This window comes from Zeus faber, assembly GCF_960531495.2.
Source record: "Zeus faber genome assembly, chromosome: 11".
Lineage (NCBI taxonomy): Eukaryota > Metazoa > Chordata > Actinopteri > Zeiformes > Zeidae > Zeus > Zeus faber.
The window spans coordinates 25,831,759-25,856,967 of NC_137205.1; the positions used below are offsets into that span (position 1 = coordinate 25,831,759).

Here is a 25,209-nt window from a genome sequence, read left to right on the forward strand (position 1 = left end):
CTGGTGGCTCGAGTCGGGCAGATTCAGAAATGTAGAATGAATGAAAACAAACACAAGTACATTTTGTGTAATCCTTGCACAATGTTGAGTCAGACTGTCTCTGTTTACAGTAGAATTTTAACTTTGACTATCTACAGCATTTGTAGAGGATTTAAAACATGGGATGACAGTTTGTATCTCACTGAGAGTGATTTTTGTTATTAATTGCTTACAAATTGTTAAGCCTGTTAATGAACATTATCTGTCCAAATGTACACTGCAATTTCCAGTCAAACTTATCAATAAAAAAGTCGCCGGAATTGTGAACCATATTTATGAGACCTTTTTGCACAATGTTTATAGTTATTAAATTGCGGTTGCACACAAGATATGGGCGGAGTCGCCCGTTGCCCCTCTCCAAGCTGACAACTGAGGTTAGAATTTCCGTCTTGACAGGCTGTGTTTCCTGTGTTTGCAAGATTGCTACTTTCTCTTTTGCACATTCTTGTCTTGACACGAGGGCCTGATTTAATTCTAGCGATCAGCAGGAGCTCGCCATCAGAACCAGCACCGGTCCAGGATCCATCCCGTTCAGACACGAGGCGGGAACATCTTTTGAAACATCCCGCAACCTCACTTTATTTTCTTCAGTCCGTTTCTGCTTAAAGGAGCGGCTCGAACAGGATGTTGAGCGTTCTCATACTGATGCTTTTAGACCATGGTGAGTGATCTATGTGGTTTTTAGCTTTGGCTTTTGAATGTGAGACTGTGTCTGTCCTCCTAAGGTTTGCACTTGTACAGCATTGGCACCTGCAAGTAAGGACTAATGGTAGCCTTCCCAATTCCCGTAATCCAAAAAACTGTATTTTTTATTTGCGGAAAGACAAAAGAGTAGTATTAATAATGTAGTAATTGCTTCAATTTAGGTTAATAAGATAAAGTTCTTTTAAAACAGAATGTGTGTATGTATATATATTTATATATAATTATAGAACCCAGAATCACAATTGTCGCGCCGCCGCCCCCCCCCCCCTTGCTGCGGCCTGCGTGAGCGCCTCAAATAATCTCTTGAACTTGATTACGCACATTTTAGTATTTATAGTATTTTTAGAGCTTATAGCTTATTGTGCGTGTCACCGGGTGTCATGACATTTCACTGCATATGTGTATGACCGTATGTATGTGACAAATAATCTCTTGAACTTGATATATATATATATATATATATATATATATATATACACGACAGGGAAAAACAGAAAATACCAAGATTTAAGAGCGTCATGTCTGAACTTCCTCTGTACTTAACGTGAAATAAAAAAAAAATGGGTGTAATGATTGAGGGCTCTGATATTAGATACAAAGGCAAAGTCACAACAATGAGCGTTCTAATCACATGTACCAGTTTGCATATAGCTCAAGCAGACAAGTCAGCTATGGTTTTCCAGAAAAAAAAAGGAACTAAATGATTTATATCGAAAATCATCGTTTTTACCTGTATTTCCTCAATGCCTTTTCACAACACTTAAAGCACTACAGACGTCCTGCAATGCATTTCTCTGTTATGTGGAACCGTAAACATCATGTCAGTGAGATAGCCTATCTCTGGAACTTGAAACATGATGACAGTAGTTTCGGTTTCCCCAACCAGTGCTCAAATTACATTTAAATTAAAACAACCTTGCGTCGCAAGATCAAAATTGCAAGGCTGCACTAATTCACAAGTTCCACCAAGAATCGCAGTTCTGTGTTCATCAAAACAGCTCAATATGAGTGGGCTGTATTATTAATTAGCACTGTTATACATGTTTATGAGGTTTTTGTTGTGGTTAATGGGATAGTGGTGTGCCCTTAATTCATGAATTCATGGTAGGCAAGGAGAAGGAAGTTGATCTGTAAAGCACAAGGGCAATTAAAGGTGCGTTACATGAGACATGCAAGCCATCTATTGCATAAAAATATATATATTTAATACAAATTGATATACTCTGTTTCTCATCATTCTAAATTTCTCATTATTCCCCAAATAACTCTCAATATAGACAAAGGTTTTTCGTGAGGAACATTAGTGAACTTAACGACTGCACCTTCTGCGTATCCACAGGAGTTCACGGCGACTGTCCTCCTGGTCTCAACCCTCTTGTCCTGGATCCGCCTCAGGTTGTGGCAGAATATGGACAGCCGGTAGAGGTCAACTGTACGAGCACGTACCCGGGTCCTCTTACCATGTATTGGAGCACTGGGAATCAAAGCCCTGAGCGGAGTGACAGAGGTTTTGTTACCTGGAAGGTGGACAACGTGTCAGACTGGGACGAGCCACCTCAGTGTAAAATCGAGCTGAACCGCACCCATGAGTGCAGCAAAGACCTCCCAATCACCTTGTACAGTGAGTGCAATTCGGGCGGGTGGGGGGTCGGTGACCCCAAAAATAAAGTGTGAACGCAATTAACGTACTCCCCAACCACGTCTTGTCGTTTTTGTGTTTGTTTGTCAGAAAACCCAGAGTCCGTCATCTTGCGTCCCGTTAGCCACGGCGACGGGTGGGGGGAGGGCGCAGAGCTACAATGCGACGTCGTCAACGTCGTCCCCGCGTACAACCTCACGGTGGTGTGGTTCAGCGGGAACGACAGCGTCAGCAGCGATTCCTTTGAGAAGAGGGAGAAAACGCCGGTGAACGAGACGTCGATGCTGAACGGCAGCCTCAGCAGGCGCTATCCCAGGGCCCAGTTCCGATGCGAGGCTCAGCTGGACTTGGGGCCGGAGAGACTCCCCGCGATCACCACCCAAACCCAGAGGATTCCCGCGCACTGTGAGTACTTTGGCGTTTGAAATTCCAGCCGGCGCCGACGGGCTCTTCTCTGCAAAGGTCAAAGTATTTTGTCAATGTAAAAGAAAGTCCGTGTGAGGCGTCCATTTGTTATACAGACTGTGTCTCATTTTCAAACGTCCGTTTCCAGACCCGCCCAGGGTGCTTCAGTGTCCCAGCGCCTTCACTGCCGTAGAGCAAAACTTCTCTCTGAGCATGTTGCCCTGCCGTGCCGACGGTAGTCCCCAAGCTTCGGTGGAATGGTACCACCAAGGGAGCCTAATGGACCCCACTGTGCCCTTGACTAGGATGGACTCAGGAGAGTATGAATTCAGAGCAACCAATGCCTACGGCATCACTATCACTACTGTTGCTCTCACAGTGGAGTGTGAGTAGATTTACGCTTCAATTACACAGGGAAACTACCGTGCTACTGTGTTTTGTTTGTTTATCACCTTTGGCGAGAAGTTATAGCAACATTCAAAAGAGAGGACACAGATCCTTTAGATACAAACATTGGGTCAAAACTCAAATGATAATCGGCCAAATGGCAGATAATGTGAAATGAAATAAAATCAATTAGCAAGTCACCGCTATATACCCAAGAGAGAGAGAGAGACCATTACTTTTTTGAGCAATGGTTGGGGAATAATTCATGTTTAAAGGATGCTTTTATTTTAGGCTCGACAGAACTCTCTGTAGCAATTGTTTTTTTGTTTTTTTTTCTAAAAAAGACGCTGAGCAAATTACATCACATGAACAACTGTGAAAAGAATTACAATACTCCAAAAAAAGTACAGATGGAAAAGAATTACTCAAGAACTACTCAATTCAAATAATAAATAATAAATTTGGTTACTTCCACCCCCGGTTTATGAATACTAAATGTCATTTTGAATATCAACTTCATGTCAAAGTTGTAATATTATAAAATTACAAATATTTTGCAAACCTAAAATGTCTTCATTTAAATTGTAGGTGTATTGCATATTGTCAATTTGTATGAACTTTCATTCTATCACTTTATTATTATTGCCTAGTGTTTTGATGTAGGTGCATCTTATCTACCTTTCTTTGCACCGCCACCAACAAACTAGGGAGTAGAGCGAAGCAATTCCATGTCAATGTGAACGTGACCTCAACCGCACAACCAATGACCACTCCAGAAGCCACCCCGACACAAGGTAAAAGTCATTGATGATCATCTACACGACGCATCTACCCCACAATTGCATTCTCCTCGTCAAACACCTGTGCATTGAAATCCCGTTTGGTCCTGGGTGAGTGTGTTCCCGCTTTGACTTTTGAAGCTTGTCCACTGGAGCTGACGCCTGAAAGTGTGCTGGTGAGGCACGGCGCGAGGCTTGACATCAACTGCACCACGTCCGCCGACGGCTACGTCATAATGGAGTGGGAGACCTCGGTCGGCAGACGGGAGAGGGGGAAGGATTTCGTCACTTTGATTGTCGAGCAACTGAAAAGCTGGAAGCAGAACGCTTTCTGCTTTATTACCGCTGACGATGGTAGTCAGTGTAAAGTGTTCCCACGGGTCAGCGTTTATAGTAAGTATGTGTCGCTTGATGACAATATGGTTCTAAAATATGGAAATATCGCAATACACAGAATTGTAATTCAAGCTCTAACTATAATATATATATATACATATACATGTATGTATGTATATATATATATACATTTATATATACATACATACATATATATATATATTTATTTTTTTTCTTTAACAGAACCTCCCACTACTGTGTCCATCTCTCTGGTAAACCACACCGGTCCGTTGATGGAGGGCGCAGGGTACCAGTTAAGTTGCCAAGTCTTGGACGTCGGACCCCTGCGGCGCCTCACGTTGTATTGGTACCGAGGGAACGAGATCATCTCTGAACGTTCTTTCGAGGAGGAAACCATGTACTACGGTGACGTGAGCTTCCCTTTGAGCCTCATCCCCCGCAGAGAGGATCACCACGCGAACTACCGATGTGAGGCCCGGCTGTCGCTGAGATCGGAGACCGGAGAGTGCCTTAACCCCGCGGCGTCCACGGATAATTACACGGCCATTGTGCACTGTAAGTTTTCCCACGTTGTAATTGATGAATAAATAAAAGTACACGAAAACAGAAGGTGTTTAGGAATTGTTGATGTTGACGGGAGTTTTCATGCTTTTTATTTTATTTTATTTTTATTTTTTCTGCTTGAAGATGCGCCGCTGATGCTGGATTGCCCGCCCTCCTACGTCGGTGTGGAGCACAATTTTACCTTGAGCATGGTGCCTTGTCACGCTGATGGAAACCCTCCTCCAACGTTGTATTGGCAACATCAGGAGATAAATATCACAGACCCCAATTTCCAACTGACCAGAAATGCGTCGGGAACCTACAAAGCTTTTGCGACAAATGAAGTGGGAGAGGCCTCGGCCGAGTTCGAGATAGTGGTCGAGTGTGAGTTCGCCGTCACGTCATGACATGTGTGTGTGTGTGTGTGTGTGTGTGTGTGTGTTGATTGATTTCTAACGTCTTTTACGAGAAAAAAAAAAAAGTTAAAAAAAAAAGCAAAAATCCATTCGACAGACGGCCCTTCGTATGCCTGTGAGGATTTCTACGAGGTAAGAGAGGGCGACGAGCTTGGCGCTCGCTGTAAACCCGACGGCAACCCGGAGCCTCTCGTGGCCTGGTTCAAAGATGGAGAGGCGGCGTCTTCCCCCAAGACTCTCACGAGGCGCGACGGCGGCAATCACACACTCGAGGCGACCAACAAACACGGAACGGCCGCCCACAAGCTGCGTGTCGACATTTTATGTGAGTTTCATGACCGGATATGGATTTTTTTTTAAATTCCCGCCTCCTATAACGTCGGCCCGGTGCGAGGTCCCCAACCCCTGCGGTCTTTGAATGTGCTCTGCTGGTTTCTGAAAGTCTTCGGGCGTGTCCCCTGCCTGGCGGATTTTGAACAAAATGAGTATAAATTGTGACGAGAATGAAAGACAGGTTTCCTCCATTTGTTTCCCTGGCCCCGGATCTCTCTCAACCCCCTCCCCGTCCCCTTTGCCAGACGGCCCCGAGTTCAAGCGGGGGAACGACACCTTGGAAGTGCTTCGAGGCGCCGACGTGCTCCTGGAGTGCAGCGCCCAGGGGAACCCTCCTCCGCTGGTCCGGTGGTCATACAGCCCCGCGGCTAACGCCGAGCAAACCGCCAGGGGGTGCCAGAGCAGCGTCCGCGTCACGGGAGCCACGTCGGCCAACGCCGTGACTTACGCCTGCGTTGCCACGAATAAAGTTGGGAACGTGACAAGAAGCACCACGGTGGTGCTGGAAGGTACAGTAAATGTGAAGCACGTTGACAACATTTACATTTTGTATGTATTTATTTATTATTATGATTTTTTTTTAATGAAAATATTTCATCAAAGAACGATGACGCGGGACAAAAACTTTATCGCAGGGTTTTGGTCTATATGTTTGTGTTTTTGTTTTTTGTCTTCTTCTTTAACCTTTATTTAAACGGGGTAGCCCCAACAGTAGCGCCGCACCCATTGAACAACAACAACAACAACAACAACAACAGCATTGCACTGCTGCCTCACAGCAAGAAGGTCCTGGGTTCGATTCCCGCCTGGGGCGCTGTTGGCACCGTGCTCCGGGCGGGTTATCTCCCAAATAGGAGCCTTTCTGTGTGGAGTTTGCATGTTCTCCCCGTGCTCACATGGGGGTTTCCTCCACCTCACGTCAGTAAGGACCCCCACCAAAAACATGCACACATCATCGTCTGACCAGCGATGGACACTTATCACCTGGTCCCCGGGCGCGTCCACGTATGCTGCCCACTGCTCCTGGCTGTGCCCCCGGAGGAAGGACAAGCCAGGATGGGTCAAATGCAGAGGAACCATTTCACCGGCCACCATCAAAGCGTGTGTGTGCAAGCATGTGTCGGGTGTGGTGTGTTGCGTGACGAGTAAAGACTGTTTCTGTTTCTTTCATCAGCAGCCCAAACATCCACAGCATAAACCAGTTATCTTAGCCGCGTGTCGAACTGTGTTTACAATCTGAAATTGAACTGAAATACTTGATGTTTTGGCTTCATTCTCTCTGTCCTGTTTGCGTTGCAGATCATTCCATCGCGATCGTCGGTGTGGTGTTGGGGACGGTGACACTTTTCCTGGTAGTTCCATTAATTATATGCCTGTGCCGGCACTACAGAAGAAATCGCGGACAATATAATTTAGTCCAACAAAACTTCCCTATGTCAAATAACATGCAGAGAACATATTAACTTATTTACTACTTGCCTCATGGAGCGTAACACATTTAAACCTCGACCTTGAGGATTCACAAGGTGTTTACATTTTTTTCTTTCTTGAACCGTTATGTACGACCAATGACTTCCAACCCTGACGACGCTGTGTTTTACTTTTAACTCAAGACAGGTTGACATCTTTGCTCGGGATTCTGCAATTTGTAATTCAACAAAAAATAGTGGATTCGCTTTGTGTCGAGATCCACACGGCGAGGTCAGTATAACGTCTGTCCCGCCGCGTCCCAGGTGGCCGCGGGCGCTAGGCTAACTGCGCTAGCCCCGGCGCATGGCTGCGGAGGGAATCGACGAGCCTTGCGCCTGTGCAATGCACCTCCCGGCGTCTCAGAATGCTTCTCCTCCACTGTGTCCTTTTTTTTTTTGACTTTTTGTTGTTGTTGTTGTTGTTGTTGTTGTACCGTTGCTTTGGTGAACAAGCAAATATCGCGTACTTCAACTGAGTGCAATTCGCCTGGCTCAGATATTCGTGGCATTGTTGACAAATATAATAAATGTTGGCTGCCTGATGATTTTGCATTTGCACGTACATCTTTGTTAGTGGCACACATAGACATGTAGAATACATTTACTTTACGGATTTCTATTTTTTTTTTTTTTAATGAATCAAAATGATAGAAACAATGTCAGCGGTGAATACAGTAGAAATAAACACAGGATAAGGATAATGTAATGTAACCACATCCACAATCAGAATCGTCTTTATTGCCAAGTATGTTTACACGTACAAGATACATACAAGATACATAAATGTCAAACAATAAGTAAAATATATAAGAATATGTAAAATAAGGCTGTTTTTTTTAATAAAGCTGTACAGTTTGTGCAGGAAAACAAATAACGATAGTAATTAAACTGAAAGTAAAAATAGATGATTTGAAAAAAAACCCAAAAACTACACAACAACACAATAAATAAAATCACGATTTAAATATGAACGAATAATTAGAAAACAAAAAAAAACAACACCACCATGTTAAAAAAATGTTAAAACAATAAAATAAATACACCGGTGGAAATGTTTCTCGAAGACAGATTTTAAAAATCTTGAATAGTGCGTTTCAAAGTCAAACTGGTGGAACGTGGTTAGGCGCCGCGCGCTTCCCCTTTAAGAATTAGGATTTTGGGGAGTGACGCGGACATGAAAGCCAGTTTATCCTCCTCTCCGCGCTGCCATGGAAAAAAATACTTAGATAAACGATACTCGGCGAGGCGAGGCGCGGCGCTTGACGTTTGGTGACACGACGCCGGGCGCCAGCGTCTTTTGAAGCGGGACCGCGAAGGAAAGGCCGCCAACGCGGTAGTTCGTCAGCGCCGCTGGGACCAGGGCGTCCTCTCCCCCGGAGCGCAGGGATAAACTCCCCCCCCCCCCCGGAGAACTTTCTTTGTATTCAGGACCAGGCGACCCGGACGACGCGGTGGACATGGACTGGGGCACGGATCTCTGGGTGAGGGCGAAATGTCTTGTAAAAGAAGGAGGAAAAAAAAATAAATAAATTCATTCTCACTCTCGTTTAGGGAATCGTCGGCGTGGATGCGTGTTGCGTTCCTCGAGAAGTTGCAATGTATGTAAGTGGAGGGGAAGGAGGGAAGGAGGAAAAAACAAAACCCCAGAAAACAACCCTCCCTGCTCGCTTGGTGACACGCGTTCAACGACAATCTCCTTAAAGTGGTAATCCGTACGATTAAAATACATTAAAAAAAAAAAGTTGACACACATGTCTTTTCTTTTAACCTGGCACTTTTAATGAAGCGGCCCTCCAATGTGTTTGCGCTGTGCATGTGATGCTGTTTCCGGTGTCGGTGGCGGGGTCCGCCATTCCTGGTGAAATTTGATGGAGCCGGCGTAGTTGCGGTCAAGCAAGCCCTCGATGCCCCCCCCCCCCCGGGTGATTATTATTGTTTGTTGGGTTTCTTTTTACAAACGTCCCCGCCACTTCAAGGGACCCCGCTTGTCTTTCGCAGATGCACATCCTCCGCCACTCTCCATCAGCCCCTGTTGTCGCCCTTCACTTATGCCTCCTTCCAGCCCCGTACGGTGTGAGATCGTTCACCCGTTTTGCTTGTCTCCAATTCCAAGCGGGATCTCTGACAGCTCAACGTTTTCGCATCACCGGGGCCCTCTTTGATTGGAAGTGCATCAGGCGGCGGAGCCCATCCCCATAGGGCTGCGTCTCCGACGGACCCCCCCACCCCGCTCTGGGAGGTTTTGGGAGTGTCGGGTAGGATTCGGCCCCGGCTCCCTATTCCCTAGTGAGCTGAGGTAGCAGTGGACGGCACTTGTGTCTCGTAAATGAAATAACTCAGCTGTTTCTCAGTTTGCCGGGGGGGAACCGCTTTGACAGACCCCTAGCCATAGGAAACCGCGCCAGCCTCGTCGGTAAAGCACCTTGCGGCACCTGCCGTTGAGCGGCGAGAGCGCAGCGTTAAAAAACGAAAACAAACGTAAGACGCAAAACCGTTGTAGGGACACGATCACGCGGAGAGGGGGGGGGAGAAATAAATCGGACTATGTAAACAGAATCCGCAGAGAGGCGGGTAGGTAGGTTGTGACCTCGTTACAGAGGCTCTTTTTAGGCGTCCCCCTGCCCCCTTCTCAGCGGCGAGGACGGAAAAGGGGGACAGGGCCTAATTAGTCTTGCCCCAATTCAAACATCCCCGCGTCTCAATTCGGTGAATCATTTCTATTAACTGTTCAGAGGAAGGTCCCCCCCCCCCGATAGTTTCTCGAAGGGGTTTCTCTCTAGACTTGGTCGATCAGCCTAGAGTTGCTCTGCGTGGCACCAACATGATTCATACCTAAATAACATCTTTTTGCACGACTGCAGTCCGGCCCGGTAAAGTGTAATTGGTTTTGTCAACATTCTGCACGAGGGACTTTCTGCGGCGGAGTTTGCTCTCCGGCGTCTGTCCCCCGGCTCGCCCTCAGCGTTAATCCAAATGCTATTTTGAGACGCGAGTTTTTCAGTGAGCGAGATCAGTGCCCGGGCTTTGGCCCCGATGCCGAGCGCTGCTAGGCCGGCGTCTGTCAGCGCTCACTACCTGTGGTGTCGCTGGAATCTAAATGACAGCCGAGTGACTCAGGACGTCACAGTCTTTTAAGTGAATTCCCTCTCTTGATGACTCATTTCAAAGTTATTTCAGTCATGTTTTGATACCAGTTTTTCTGTTTTTTTTTTTTTCTTTTTGGCGGGGAGTGTTGCAGGGTTCACTTAAAGGGGACCTGTTACGCTTCTTTTAACATAACTTAATATAGGTCTCTGATGTCCCCAAAACATGTTTTTGAATCCTTTTTTTTTTTTTTTGCTGCTGAAAATACTGCTCAGATTAGTCTGCTGCCGCACAGTGGCAACATAAGGTGAGGGTGAATTAAAGTTTACATCTTCAGTTTTGTAACATACATTTATGCCGTGGGCACGGTATTACAGGGAAAGACTTAGGGTTCGGAGCCGTGGTTGCTTGATACCACGGTGTACTGTACCTTTTTAAATGGTATACCGTTACATCCCTAGTCACCGGTGACCCACACGGTCGTACAAGATTTTGTGACTCGTTGCGAGGTCCGTTTCTACTCATTTCATTTGGTTTAGTTTCAAAATGGAGAAGTTTGAGGTAAGACCCGCCGAGCTGCTCTGCACACACAGGAATATTTACGACTCAACATGTGGTTTTCTCCTCCGGCATCGAGAAGCTCCCGCTTTCCATGCGCAGCGACGTTTGTTGTTTGTCGTTCTTCCGGAAGCCTCCGTCCACTTGTTCTACTTCCTGCTCCACGGGGTGTTTTTTTCCCCCCTTTCCTTCCGGAGAGGGACTGCAACGCTGAATGTGGCCCCTTTTTAAACGCCCTGCGCGGGGGCGGGGGCGAAAAACCCCCGTTGATACGATTGAAACAAGAACGCGCAGGTTGCTCAGTTAATTGTTTGATTTTGAAATCTTATCGATTCAGTTCTTATTCGGGATTCCTCGATAGTTGATTGATTGTTAACTTTGTGCATATCTACGGTATGAAGAGTATTTACGTCTTCGGTAATTGGAAAGAGTCCCCGTGGAGACGTACACCATTTACTGTATGTGTTAGATGTGTATGAACCAATCTCAGGCTTGATTGGCAGACACTGACGGCAGCCGTTTGATCTACTGGGAGCAATTTTGAAGTTCGACAGGAGCGTGACAATGACAATGAAGTGTGCTGTGCTCAAAGAATTTGCCTGGCAGGGTGCCACGGGCTGTCGCGGCTTTCTTAAAAAAATAAAATAAAATAAACAAAAGCACTTGAGGGGTTAGTTCTGTTCGCCAAACTGATTCAAGCCCCTTTCCCACTTGCACCGAAAGCCCTAAATCTACCGGCAATGTTCCGTATCGGGGTCATGTGGGGAAAAAGGAGCCGCTCTCGATGTTCCTTGAAAGTCGTTACGGAAAATTTCGCCACTCTCAGCCTCGTATCATTCCTGGGGAAAATGCCGGCACGGCTGTGAATGGAAGTGAGCGGGAATGGCGGCACTCACATTGCCGTAAAGTGTAGGAGTGCAGCCGAATCCAAATAAGGCACAAAAAGTGGGTTTTTACGAATATTTATTTCGGGCGTTCGGAAAAATGGCGAGTTCCGAACCGTGGAGCTCGGATGAGAAACCGAAACACATCCAGTCTCCACGGAGACAGGTCTTCTATATTCTTCAATTGCATTATTTTTCTTGTTAAAAATGCCACTTAGACCCCAGAGGTGTCTTTTAGAGTCAGCGGTGCGGTGCGGGGACATCGGGCAAGCGCAGAGCCGGAGAGAGCGAGTGGACAGGGAGGGGAAGACCGGGTGGAGAACATTCCTCCTCCGGACACAGAGGGTGGAGGACAGGTTGAAAATGACGCTGAAATCACACTAATTTAATAACTTTGGGTTTAATAACTTTAACTTTGCGGAACTTTTCTGTAAAGGAGATCAATGTGGGAATGACTACCTACTGCCTTATTTTATTAATTTTTTATCCAGAAATGTTCCGTCTGGGGAAAGGGGCTTCAGTTGCATTGCACTCGACCAGGACCAAGTCTCCTGACGTAGCGCGGTAATGTTTATTATTCTGACAAGTTTGAAGTCAGATCCCTCCCTTATGGTTGAAAATCCATGTCAAATCTGTGTACCATAGAGAGCCTTGCAAGTCCTTTTATGTAAAAGATACCCGACAACGTTCTGGTTCACCGAGCGTCTGCACCAGACCAAAGTTATGAATTTTAACCTCGTCGCTCCGGATTTCTTTCTCCCGTCCTGAGCCGCAGCGGCGGCCGGGAGCTCTGCCGGCCACGCACAGGGAAAACACTTTTCTTGCACAAAGACCTTGTTCAAAGGGAGCAAATGATGGCGAGGAAAACGCAGGAAGAGAGCGGGACAATCTGAGCGAATCAATTTTTTCACTCAAACGGGGGAAACAGGAAAACAGAAAACAGAGAAGCCTTTCGCGCTTGACATTCCGCAGGTCGCGCAAAGAATGGAGTTGTTGTGGGTGTTTTTTGGTGATAAGATTAGAAAACGGCATTGCAGGTTGGGGACTCCTTTGAAATGCAATTTAGGCACAAGAAGGATCTCTTCTTTATTGTGGATACGAAAATGCCGGCTATATTCTGCCCCCTTCACATTGGACTGACATAGTAATGGAGTTCCCTCGGCTTTGGCCTTACTGTAGGTGTTCTCAAAGTTGAACGCCTTATGCAATTTTGCTGAAGAGTTGTCTTATGTCCGTTTGGACGCTCTCTCCTTTATTTTGTCTAAAGGTTAGGATTGGCCAAAAACAACATGGCACAACTTGTCGGGAACCTGTTTTAACAGCCCTGTAAAGTACTGTAAAAGCAATCAGCAAATTGAGAAGAGGTGAGGTGGGGGAATATCCGCTCGGAACTAGCTGGACGTCATCTCCCCCGCTCAGACTTGCCCGAGCTTGAAGGTGTCATGAAGTTCCCTCCCGGATAAGGAAGGGAGCGAAAGGAGACGAGGCGATGCACCTCCTCTGACCCTCGCGAATCCCAATAAGACGACGGAGCTGAAACCCTTTTCGGGCCGGTACAGGATGTGCACGAGATGGGGCGGGCGGGGCGGCCTCCCGTCTCCCGCCTCCTCGCGACCTTGCGCCCTCCCTTGGCCTCGCTTTCGGAGCGGCGCAGCTTCAGTGACGCGATGCGCAGGGAAAGCTCCGGTAACTCGGCCGTGATCCGGACCCGCGCGCGGTGTCAGACAGAAATTTGTGGAATCTCCAGGGCTGCGCGCGCAGGGAAGCCTCTAAGTCTCTGTGTTTTTCGTTTGTTGCCTCGCGTCCGGGATTATTTAACGGACGTGATGTGGGTTGACCCACTGGAATGTCAATCGAAGATCCAAGAATTCCATCCATATTCCACTTATCTACTGGTGCCTTTCCGTCAGCACCTCTGGTCCCTTGGTGCTTTGTTCCCTGCTGTTTTTTTTTTTTTGTTTGATTTTGTGTACACATTGAAATGAGAGTTAACTTTGCCCGTAATGAATTCAGTTGTCTTTTCTTGTTCATCCTATGCAACTATCATAATGTTAGCCTTTGACAGTGTAATAATACTCCTACACCTTTTTAAAATAAGAGCCATCTTATGGTCATTTTCCTCAATTCAACTGATAAAATGCGGCAGCTTTGTCATCTATTTGTTGCAGCCTTTCGACACATCGACTTAGAATCCCTTACATTTGGATGGAAATGCGTAATTATATCAATGTAACGATTTCACTAAATGATCGTGATAAGCTCGAATAATTGCGACTATTTAATAATGGTCACAGCTCTATAAATCGGCGTGTGTGTGTGTGTGTGTGTGTGTGTGTGTGTGTGTGTGTGTGTGTGTGTGTGTGTGTGTGTGTGTGTGTGTGTGTGTGTGTGTGTGTGTGTGTGTGTGTGGCAGCTGGTGAGCGGGTTGCTTCTGAAGATGTCAAATCCCGTCCTCTCGTGTCTGCCTCTGTTTTGACGTATCGCTGCACCTCGGTCCAAGACCAATTCCTTGTTTCAGCTCTGAAGTGTCCAAAGTGTTTTTTGGACCGTGACAGTGTCTGGCCTAACGTTCATCCCTTTTGTCTTTTTGGCAGGACCAATATGACATCATTGACAAGCACACGCAATCTGGCCTGGACCTTGTGGAGAAGTATGTGAAATTTGTCAAGGAGAGGACAGAGATAGAACAGAGCTATGCCAAGCAACTGAGGTAGGGTGTGTGTGTGTGTGTGTGTGTGTGTGTGTGTGTGTGTGTGTGTGTGTGTGTGTGTGTGTGTGTGTGTGTGTGTGTGTGTGTGTGTGTGTGTGTGTGTGTGTGTGTGTGTGTGTGTGTGTGTGTGTGTGTTGCCAAAAAAATGTCTGCATTTCTACCGTCATGAACAACCTTGTCCACTGCTGGAGTCTTATTCTGGTTTGATTTCATGGGTCAATCCTGTTCTGGCAATCTTGTTCTCATTCAAGTCTCATAACAACAAAGCTCCGCACTCGGGACTGCAATCGTTCTTCAGTTCAAATGAGCGATTTAACACTTTAACACGAGTTTTTCACGTGCTCCACATTAGTCAAGTAGGATGCCGGACTGGTGTTTATGACTTGTGTTGATGGATGACCATTACTGTAAAATCCAGAGTTTCTCATCATGGTACTTCAAATAGAGTTGTATTGTACGTGGAAGCAAACAAAAGTCAGATGATCTCCGGCCATGATCCAATCTTGGTCATGATGGTGATGGAAAAACAATTGAAATGCCAAATTTTCTCAGAAGGCCAAGTTACCAGGGTAGACCGCAACACTAACATTTCAAATTTCTGACTTTGGAGACCAGTTGCCGAGTTCATCCCACCGACTTTTTAAACAGTTTAAGTTTCATTTACGTTCCATATCTTTTTTTCATTCAGAAGCTGCAGGTCAGCTGTCTTGTTGTAGTTACCTGCCCTGAGAGGCTTTTCATCCTGAATCCACGGTGACTGTGTGTAGGACGGTGGTCCTACTCACGGCTGTACTTGTCGCTGCTCAAGAAAGTGTGTGTGTGTGTGTGTGTGTGTGTGTGTGTGTGTGTGTGTGTGTGTGTGTGTGTGTGTGTGTGTGTGTGTGTGTGTGTGTGTGTGTGTGTGTGTGTGTGTGTGTGTGTGTGTGTGTGTGTTTGTGACCCGTTTTCCATCAACACAAACCTAGTTCTGGTTCTGGGCCGGTGCGAGTGGCGGTTCGCAGTGGGTTCCTTTTAAGAACCGGTTTGCTTTTCTACAGGGAAAACGGGGCCAAGAGCCACGTCATTACCTCACTGTAGATACGTGGTTACGCACGATCATGCACACTCACATGTATGCGCTTATGCACGCACCATATGCGTATTATTATTATTTATCGCTTATGTTTGGCTTCTTAATATGATCTTTTCGGTGTCATTGGGTTAGGTAATGAGACAGATAGAACATATTAAATGTCATGTTCTATGTTCTACGAAAACAAGTGTAATTAAGTGTAATCCCGCCTTTGGGGCGGGACCGCTAATTATACTAGTTAATTATACCAAATTATACTTGTTCAGTCAGTCCGTAGTCTATGGATCTGCCGCACTCACAGACAAGATCAATAAAATGTGTATTCGGGGCAGTTTAAACATGGCGTTGTTCAAGTTTCATCCAGATCAGTTCAGAATTGTTGATGGAGCTTGTGATCAACAATGCCCTCCTCACCTCTTGACCAAGATGGCGCTGTGCACATGCGCAAGTTGGGGGCGCTGGGCCGGTTATTTCAAAATCGGGTGATTGACGCTTATCGACGGTCATCGACACACACGCAAAAAAAAAAAGTTGTATTTGCCAGTTGTTAATGTTTTTCTAAAATGTATAAAATAATCTGCCTTTCCTATAAATATACATAAATCGTTTAATTTATGCTTAAGCACCACACGATCCCTCTGAAACAAAGCTGACAATACTTCTCCCTGCAACAATCGCCCTGTAGTTTACAGTGCATTTCAAATATCATTGTTTTTAATCTCCTTTTTGCTGTAGACTATGTAGTAAAAGTAGTAGTAGTAGTAATAATAATAAAGACAAATTTGGACTTGACCGATGAGGATGCGTTCAGAACGTGTACCCTTTGAATATTCATATCTTGCTCAGAAAATAAATCAGCTTCCTGCTGCTTGTCTGGACTTTCTGTTCGACTTTTTCCTAGCGGCTAAATAAAGTTATTTTTTCTGGAATATGCGACTCATTAAAACACTGTTGTTGCCGCGTCATTCTGCTGCCATGATTATAATAAACTAATGCCTGGAAAGGAGTTAGGCTTTTTTTTTCCCGCTCTAAAACCGGGGTCTGTCGGGTTGGGCACCCGTTTAGTCGATATGCAGGATCATACAGCTGTTTTGCTTCCAATGGACATAGGGGCAGGTATTATTTTATTACTATTAAACTTTATTGTGTTTGGAAAAAAAAATGAAGTTCAAGTATAACCAGAAGACAATTGGATTAAAAAGAAAATGCAAGAGTAATAAACATCATAAATATTCATGCTTCTGAGGACAACTGACATGCACCAGAGTAAGTTCTACAAAATAAAAACCCACTGTCAGAAATTATTATATTATTCCAGAGATTTCAATGTATACAAACTTCCTGGATTATAATTACTGGTAATAATAACCATAAGTGATTACATCATACAAGGTCTGTGTTTCAAAATATTTTCATTCTTTTTTTTTTTTTTTTTTTTTTTTTGTGTTTTTGGGTTCCCTTCCAGATGCCTCAAAGAGTTGCTACAATTACAACAAAAATGTGTAGCCCAATAATACACACAATTTATTTCATTATTTATCCTCTAATTGGAATCAGTTAAACCACTGACGTTAGTTTATTTATTTATCGATCTAGTTATTTATTTATTTATAGGTTTATAAAATACATTATTATTGTGAAGGCAGTTTTCTGTTGATTTACAAAGTGCCATAAAATAATTCTGTTCCCCAAAATGGATTAATAATCGTGATAAATAATCATGCTCATAATATTGACTAAAATAATCGTGATTATCATTTCAGCCATAATCATGCAGCCCTCCTTCAGAATGATAACCGCCGTTAGTTTGGACGTAGCAAGCCCACCCTCAGCCGCAAACACCGCCCCATCATAGAATGACACTGTAACTGCAGTTCTACAACGATCGGGTGGTGGAGCGAGATGAGTTTGTGGAGCGGGCCGCTTGTGACATTATCATCAATTTAAGCCGTATATGCTATATTTGTGCTATATATGTGCAGGTTGTGGCTCTGGGGGGGGTGTTTGCATCGTGCAAGGTGCAGGGTGTAGACTCCATCGGTCTGTAGTGGTTGCTTCGGGCAATTGCGGGATGGGCCAAGACCATGTGAGACAGCACCCAGCTTTTCCTTGAATACTTTATCACTTTAGCCCTTTTTGTCAATAAACACATTCTGTTCGCATCAAATCCGGCGTTGTGTCCCTCTTTACTCTGCGGCATTCGAGCCGGTCGTAACTAGGGTTGGGCCAATATGGCACCGGTTCCTATACGACCGGTATCTACGGGACCGAATCGCAATGCAGATTTCGGTGCCACTTAAATGCCTAATCTGTAGATTGAAGTATCATATACCAATCAATATACCAAAATCATTTCATCTACACGCACAATGCATAGTAGGCTTAAATGTTGACATTCCTTACTCGCCCCCAAGTCAGTCAAAAAACATCTTCCGTGTTTGTGTCCTCACACATGGAGTTCGCTTGCAGCTCCAGGGCAACGGGTCAGAATTGTGTCCGTTTTATTTTAGTCCCAAAAGTAAAAAGATTCAATAAAATGCCTCTGACATGCAGTGTTTAATTCGTTTGAATGGAACCGTGTGGTTGGGAACTTCCCCTTGTAATATCATGAACTAGGTTTGCCACAGTGAGGAATTTTTCCCACCGGTTAATAAACTCATGACAACATAAAAAAAAAAAAAAGGTTAGTGGGCAAGTATTGTAATCGGTGTATGCCCGAGCACCATTTAACCAGTAACAACTGCGGCAACCCTATCGTGAACCCATGTTATATACTGTAAATCTGGTTAACGTCTCTGGGTGGTCATTCACATTCGGGTAGTTGCGCTGTGTGGGCCGCATACCGGAGGAGCCAATGTGGCGTTCAAAGTAAACTCTGAAAATTGTAACTCGTGCTGCGTTCAGAGAACCCGGAAAACTGTAATAACGTGACACGTCTAAACTGCACCCTGTGCACTAATGCCTGCAGCTATATTTATAATAATTATTATAATTGCAATTGTGGTGAACACCGGGTAGTTTGGTAGGGAATGTTGAGAAGCCCTGGAGCCCTCAGCTTGTGTGTGTTCTAATAATTTAAAGAAAAAGTGAGCTCTTACTCGATAAAATATAATATGTTTTGCATTTTGCATATATTAATATATTTTATGTCCACTCGAGAGCTCCACGGACCAGATTTTACGTCCATGAATTCCATACTGATCACAGAGCAGTATGTAGAAACTGTCAAACAGTTTTGGTAGGGCTTGCTTGTCCCAGACCCAAGCCCCTGACAAAGACTGTTCTCGGTTCTAGTCCAGGTGCGAAATGGTACCGCTCTGGAAGCATTTTTCCTGGCCGAGAGACAGTTCTCTTGCTGTTGAAATGCCAAGGACTGGTTCGAGATTAGGCACCAGCTCTGAACCGGCCCTCAAAATGCCTTGGGGGGCGGGGAAGTGTGTGTGTGTGTGTGTGTGTGTGTGTGTGTGTGTGTGTGTGTGTGTGTGTGTGTGTGTGTGTGTGTGTGTGTGTGTGTGTGTGTGTGTGTGTGTGTGTGTGTGTGTGTGTGTGTGTGTGTGTGCGTGCGCGAAAAGGCTGTTTACGAAGTGTGTGTGTGAGGTGAGGTCATATGACTACTTCTGGGCAGAATGGAAGTTGTCTCCCTGAAACAGTGGCCTCATTCTGCAGCCGCAGGGCTTTCTTTGCCCTGCGACCTCCCTCTCCTCGCTCCCTTCCAGGCCGTGGGCCCCGCGTGCTTTTTCGGCGAGAGGAAGTGGGAGTAGACTGGCACGTGACGGACCGGAAGTGGTGAAAAGGAGAGCGAACGCAGGATGACTTGGGGGGAGGGGGGGCGGGGGGGCGGAAGAGAGTGTCTCTGTTTTAACGGAGCCATTCTGCATTTTGTGTATTGTTTGTTTTTCCCCATGATGGTCACAAACGTGCTCCCCGGGGATTAATTGCAATCGTGTCTTATCTGGGTTGTCATTGCTCATCGTACATTTCATTCTAAATAAAATTTATATTCATGGGGCCCCGCTTCATTTGACCCTCTTTCCATCTCCACAGGAACTTGTCAAAGAAATACAACCTGAAACGAGGGAGCAAAGATGAACCGGAGTGCAGGTGAGGGGATGAGACGTTGGATTTCATTTTTTATGGTTGTTATTAATTATTTTTAAATGAAATTTAAAAAATAAATTTAGGTTCTTCAGTGTTCCATCAAGACACATTTGATACTAATGGCCTTCCTTATTTGAATCATATAATTCTCACTGGAGTTACATTATCTTTTAGAAATACCGTGAATCGTTGTCCATTTAACAATTTAGAACCTGAGAGAATATTATCTAGATATCTTTTTGTTGTTTTTTAGCTTTATTTATTTATTTATTTTTTCTAAATTGATGAAGATAATTTGAAGAATATGAAGGTGGTTTTGCATTTTCTTGTTCTTTGTTTTACTCGTGTGTTTTGGAGAGTTTTAATAGAATTTTGATTTAAATTCTAAATGATTCTAACATCTAAGGTTTTGTCAGGACCCTAAGTCGGTAAGTGGTTGAAAATCGGACCCCAACTGAATGCAGTCGAATAGGTCTGGTCGAAGCACCCTGACTGACAATCATTGGGTCATGAATAATGATTGGAGTGTTTTTACACACCATGTCACTGTCTGGTTCTAGTGACAGCTATGCAATTGCTACCTCTGTCTATTTTAGACGGAAGCAGGAAGTCATGAAAATAATATGCTCATGACTTCCTTAATGATAATATTGTTATCGCTGCCAGGCCCAACGATGGCTTTTGTTTGTTTCTTTTGTATGTAAGCCCTTTTTAGAGGGTCTCCGCTCTAGCGTCTTTCGCGTCCCTCATCTCCAAGCCCTTCTCCCTCTCCTCGCATGCCGACAGGTTCTCCAGCTACCAGTCATTTCTGGACATCCTGAACGAGACCAACGACTACGCCGGGCAGAGGGAGCTCATCGCCGAGAACATGATGATGAACATCTGCATCGAGCTCACCAAGTACCTCCAGGAGCTCAAGCAGGAGCGCAAGACGGTGAGCCCTTCAGACGGATGCGAGCTTAAAAAAGTCGGCCCCTTTTCCGAAAGGATGGAGTGAGATGGAAAAAAATAAATAGATAAAAAAGGGGGGCCGGGGGGAGTGGAGCTGCGCTGGCAGGGAAGGAAGCCCTGTTCAGCATGGCATGAGGGAGGATCTCACAATGGCGGGTGTCATTCCATATGGGGAATAGTTTGGCAGCGTCCCACTGGGGACGTGCAGCGCCGCGGCTTCGCCGCGACGGACACACTGGGGTTTGTTTGCTCGTACGCTTTGTTTCGTGGCTTTTTTGGGTGGTCATTGTTTACTCCGTCCCCTGTCCCCATTGACTGACTGTGCACCGCAGAGTCATCTGACCGCCGTTACCGTCTCTATTTCTGTTCTGCTTGCAGTATCTGCTGGATGCCAGGAAAGCCCAGCAGAGCTTGGAGAGCACGTATAAGCAGCTAGACAGTGTAAGTTGGTTCTCATTTGAAATGTCCATGTAAGGCCTCCCCTCGGAAATAATCTGTTCCTCATGTGGGGATTTCGACATGTTTGCGGACCACGACTGCATTTTGCCGTGGTTTTGAGTTTTTAAGTTACTACGAGCGATGTGCTGTCAGTGTCCATGTGTTTGGTTTCTCCTTCAGGTCTGTGTCGTAAAAAACAGATAGGCAGAGCTGGGAACAGGCAAAACATCTCTCATAGCGTTATCACGCTGTCCCATGCTTTGCTTCAGACCTGCGTCGTAAATCCAAGTCTCTCTTTAGCGGTGACTGGCATACTTATCACCCCGAGGGCCCCAGAGGCTCCCTGGCCCAACCTTTTTGGAATGATAATGAGAAAATGCTTGGCTCAAAATAGTCAAACCTCGTCATATTTCATGGAGACAAAGCCCTGACAGCGCGGCGATCTGTACAATGAAATGAAGGGGTCACGGACCTTTTTTTTCTCTCTGTCGCCAAAACACCCAAATCAACAGAGTAAAAAACGCTTTGAGAGGGAGTGGCGAGAAGCCGAGCGGGCCGCGCAGTACGCCGAGAAAACGGACCAGGACATCAATGCCACGAAGGCGGACGTCGAAAAGGTAACTCCCAATCCCAAAGTCCAATACACGGATGTTCAACACGACAGTTGTGCACCATGGTGAAGCTCTGCTCTCTGTGTGTGTGTGTGTGTGTGTGTGTGTGTGTGTGTGTGTGTGTGTGTGTGTGTGTGTGTGTGTGTGTGTGTGTGTGTGTGTGTGTGTGTGTGTGTGTGTGTGTGTGTGTGTGTGTGCCAGGCCAAACAGCAGGCGCACATGAGAGCGCACGTAGCGGAGGAATGCAAGAACGACTACGCAGCTCAGCTCCAGAAGTACAACAAGGAGCAGAACCAGTTTTATTTCAATGACATGCCAATCATTTTCAACGTAAGTGAACAAACTGAGACATTTTTTGTGTGTTTGTCATAGTAAATATCATAGTGATTCTCTTTTTCTGTCCTAAGTAGCAGTCAACATTGACATCAGCTAGGTTTTGTCAATAAGTAAAATATAAATAATTAAAATATAATTAATACCTAGGTAATTCATCTCCTAGTATAAGACTAGAATGAAACTAAAGGTTTGTACAGTAACAGTAAATGCTACATTTTTTAAACATTTTTATTTTAAAGCAGTATATATTGTTCATGTTATATTTAAAGCATGATTATTATTATTATTTTTATTATTTTTATTATTATTAGGAGTCCAGCCCAGAAGGCATGGGAGCCTTGCTGTTGTTAATGGAAAAAGTGACGTCAGTAGTCTATGGATGTCATGGCTCCATCGCACTCACAGACAAGAATGAATAAAATGGGTATTCGAGGCGGCCCTAACATGCCGTCATCCAAGTTTGATCCAGATAATAATGTAGCGTAGTTAAAAAACAATTTTCTATTGTCGCCGCCACAGGCGCGCATGTGCAAATGATGCCTCACGCAGGTCACATGATAGCATCACAGTCTAGTGGTCAACGACCGGGTCTTTGCAAAGATGGTGGCGCGTGCAGATGGGACTGATGTCAGAACTTCATGGTCGTCATGGAAACCCGATGAAACCCACAGACAAAATGAATAAGAACTGTATTCGGGGCAGTTCCAACATGGCATCGTTTGAGTTTCATCCATAGCACAGTTCAGTATTGTGGAGGAGGTTTGTGATCAACAGTCGCCACCTCACCAAGATGGCGCCGCGCACATGCACACGTTGACAGAGTACACAGATCATGTGACAGCGCTGCGGTCTGATGAAACACAGTTATAGTCCTGATTGGACTTTAACCGAAGGAATATCAGATATAAACTCTAAACCATACAAAGTTACATAGTGAAAGGTAGTATTTTATTTATTTTAAACTTAATTATGTAAAAAAAAAAAAAAATACAATTAAATTATTACCAGAAGACAATTGCATTGAACAAAGCTCAGCGTAGTAAACGTCATAAATATATACGCTTCTGAGGACAACTGACACGCACCAGAATAAGTTCTACAAAATATAAACACTGTCAGAATTTAGAGACATTCCAGAGATATCAATGTATACAAATTTCCTGAATTATAATTACCGGGAACGATAACAATACGCAATTACATAATGCAAGGAACATGTGTTTAGTGTGTACGCGTTTTGAAATATTTTCATTCTTTTTGTGTTTTTGGGTTCCCTTCCAGATGCCTCCAAAGATTTGTTACAATTACAACAAAAATGTGTAGCCCACTACAGACAATTTTTCTCATTATATATCCACTGCATTCCATTCAGTTACAACACTTTCCTTAGTTTATTTATTTATAGGTTTATAAAAAACATTATTGTGAAGGCAGTTTTCTGTTGATTTACAATGTGCCATAAAATAACTCTGTTCCCCAACATGGATTAATAATCGTAACTATAATTTCAGCCATAATCATGATGCCCTCATTCAGAATGATAACCGCCATTTGTTGCGGCGTAGGAAACCCACTCACAGCCGCAAACACCGTCCGACCACAGAACGACACTGTAACCAGGCTGGAACTAATGAACTTCTGCATCATAAATCACCGGAATAGAAAGACAATTATTATTATTATAATTATTATTATTATTTTATTTTACTGATTATTATTACTATTTTACGTTTACTTAAATTCTTCAGGTATATAATGCTTAAATATTCTACCTTTATTTTCCATTATCCTGCCATATTTCTATATTTTATTGAGTACAATTAACTATATATATATATATATATATATATATATATATATATATATATATATATATATATTTTATACAATATACACACACAAGGCCGATAACACAACTCTTTGCTATTATTTTATAGTATACGGCTAAAGCCTGAACATCTCACACAAATATTTTTATTTGCACCATACACTGTAAATATGATGTACTGTATATTTTGTATATTGTGTATTGTTAGACTATATGATTTTATACGGAAGCCAGCCCATATAAACTAATTTAAATGTCTGACAATGGTCGTCTTTGTGTGCTTTCTCTTTCAGAAATTGCAAGACATGGATGAGACCCGGATAAGAAAATTGGCTCAGGGCTATGTCTTGTTCTCGGACACGGAAAAGCATGTGATGCCCATTATCGGCAAGTGCCTGGAGGGCATCACTAAAGCGGGCACCAATGTTAATGAGAGGAATGTGAGTGGGGTATTTTTTGTGCATTTTTTTTGCGCATTTATTTTTTTTATTTTTATTTTTTTTTTGTGCCGGTGAATTTTTTTCTTTTGACTCTATTGTACCAAGCTGTCAGTCTCTCTCTTCCATCGTTCCGTCTTCCTCCAGGATTCCATGGCCGTCATAGAACAGCACAAGTCGGGGTTCGAGCGTCCCGGGGACCTGGAGTTTGAGGACTACAGTCAAGGAATCAACCGGGCCAACTCGGACAGCAGCCTGGGCACCCCAAAAGGCCCCATGGACCTCCTGGGCAAGAACAGGAGCAAAAACTTCTGGCTTTTCAGTAAGAAGAGCAAGGTAGGAGCCAGGTTGTTAATGTTCTTATTCTGCCAGCGCTGACAGAGAAGATGTCTGAAGTCTTGCAATGAAAGTGCTCGATGTAGTTCATCCTCCTCATCATCAGTAAAACAAGTGGTCTGGATGAGCAGGGTGGTAAATGGATGTAATATCAATTAGGGATGTTAATAATTAACCGTTTAACCGTTAATCAACAAAAATACATCTGACCGATTAATACTACCAATAATTAAAAATATATATATATTTGTTGCATGGTAAAATAAAAATAGGCTCTACAATCTGTTTCTTAAATACAACTCATGGAGGTGACACGTGCAACTAAATAAATTCTAAATATATTTACATTTTATTGTGTCTCATTTTTCGCTGGTGAAAGGTTACAGGAGTGATATGAACTATAAAGACAATAATAATCATTGTTTAGTTGTCATCATTGACCGTCTTCCATCCCATGTTCCAAGAGCTTCAAACAAACAAAACGTGTGAGTTGCTCCGCTTGTCACTGGGAGGGACAGTGCTTAATGCAAGTTGAACTTGAACTTGCATTAAGCAGCAAAGAGACACTGTTTTTACTGTTTTTAGTTGTTTCATTTGAAGGAACAGCTCCAAATAAAACAGCTAAAAACAGTAAAAACACACTGTTTTTACTGTTTTTATTTGTTTTATTTGGAGGAACGGCTCCAAATTCGCAACGGTTCCACAGCTCTCCAGCTGTGCAATTGGATGATATTGGATTGGGGCGCATGGAGAGCTGTATTCACCTATGAAAATATATTTATGATTCCCCTTGT

At 44.2% G+C, this 25,209-nt stretch overlaps 1 protein-coding gene across 2 annotated transcripts in view; it reads left to right on the top strand.

Moving 5' to 3' along the window:
* The first annotated feature begins 8,253 nt into the window (after window positions 1–8,253).
* Window positions 8,254–25,209, top strand: part of trip10a (thyroid hormone receptor interactor 10a) — a 25,642-nt gene continuing 8,686 nt past the window's right edge. For both annotated transcript variants that reach the window (XM_080008852.1, XM_080008853.1), the window contains exons 1-9: window positions 8,254–8,553; window positions 14,193–14,308; window positions 19,425–19,481; window positions 20,265–20,412; window positions 20,808–20,870; window positions 21,380–21,484; window positions 21,680–21,808; window positions 23,936–24,082; window positions 24,227–24,415. In XM_080008852.1, coding sequence (XP_079864978.1) covers window positions 8,530–8,553; window positions 14,193–14,308; window positions 19,425–19,481; window positions 20,265–20,412; window positions 20,808–20,870; window positions 21,380–21,484; window positions 21,680–21,808; window positions 23,936–24,082; window positions 24,227–24,415 — 978 coding nt within the window. In that variant the 5' untranslated portion in view covers window positions 8,254–8,529. The remainder of the gene's footprint in view (window positions 8,554–14,192; window positions 14,309–19,424; window positions 19,482–20,264; window positions 20,413–20,807; window positions 20,871–21,379; window positions 21,485–21,679; window positions 21,809–23,935; window positions 24,083–24,226; window positions 24,416–25,209) is intronic.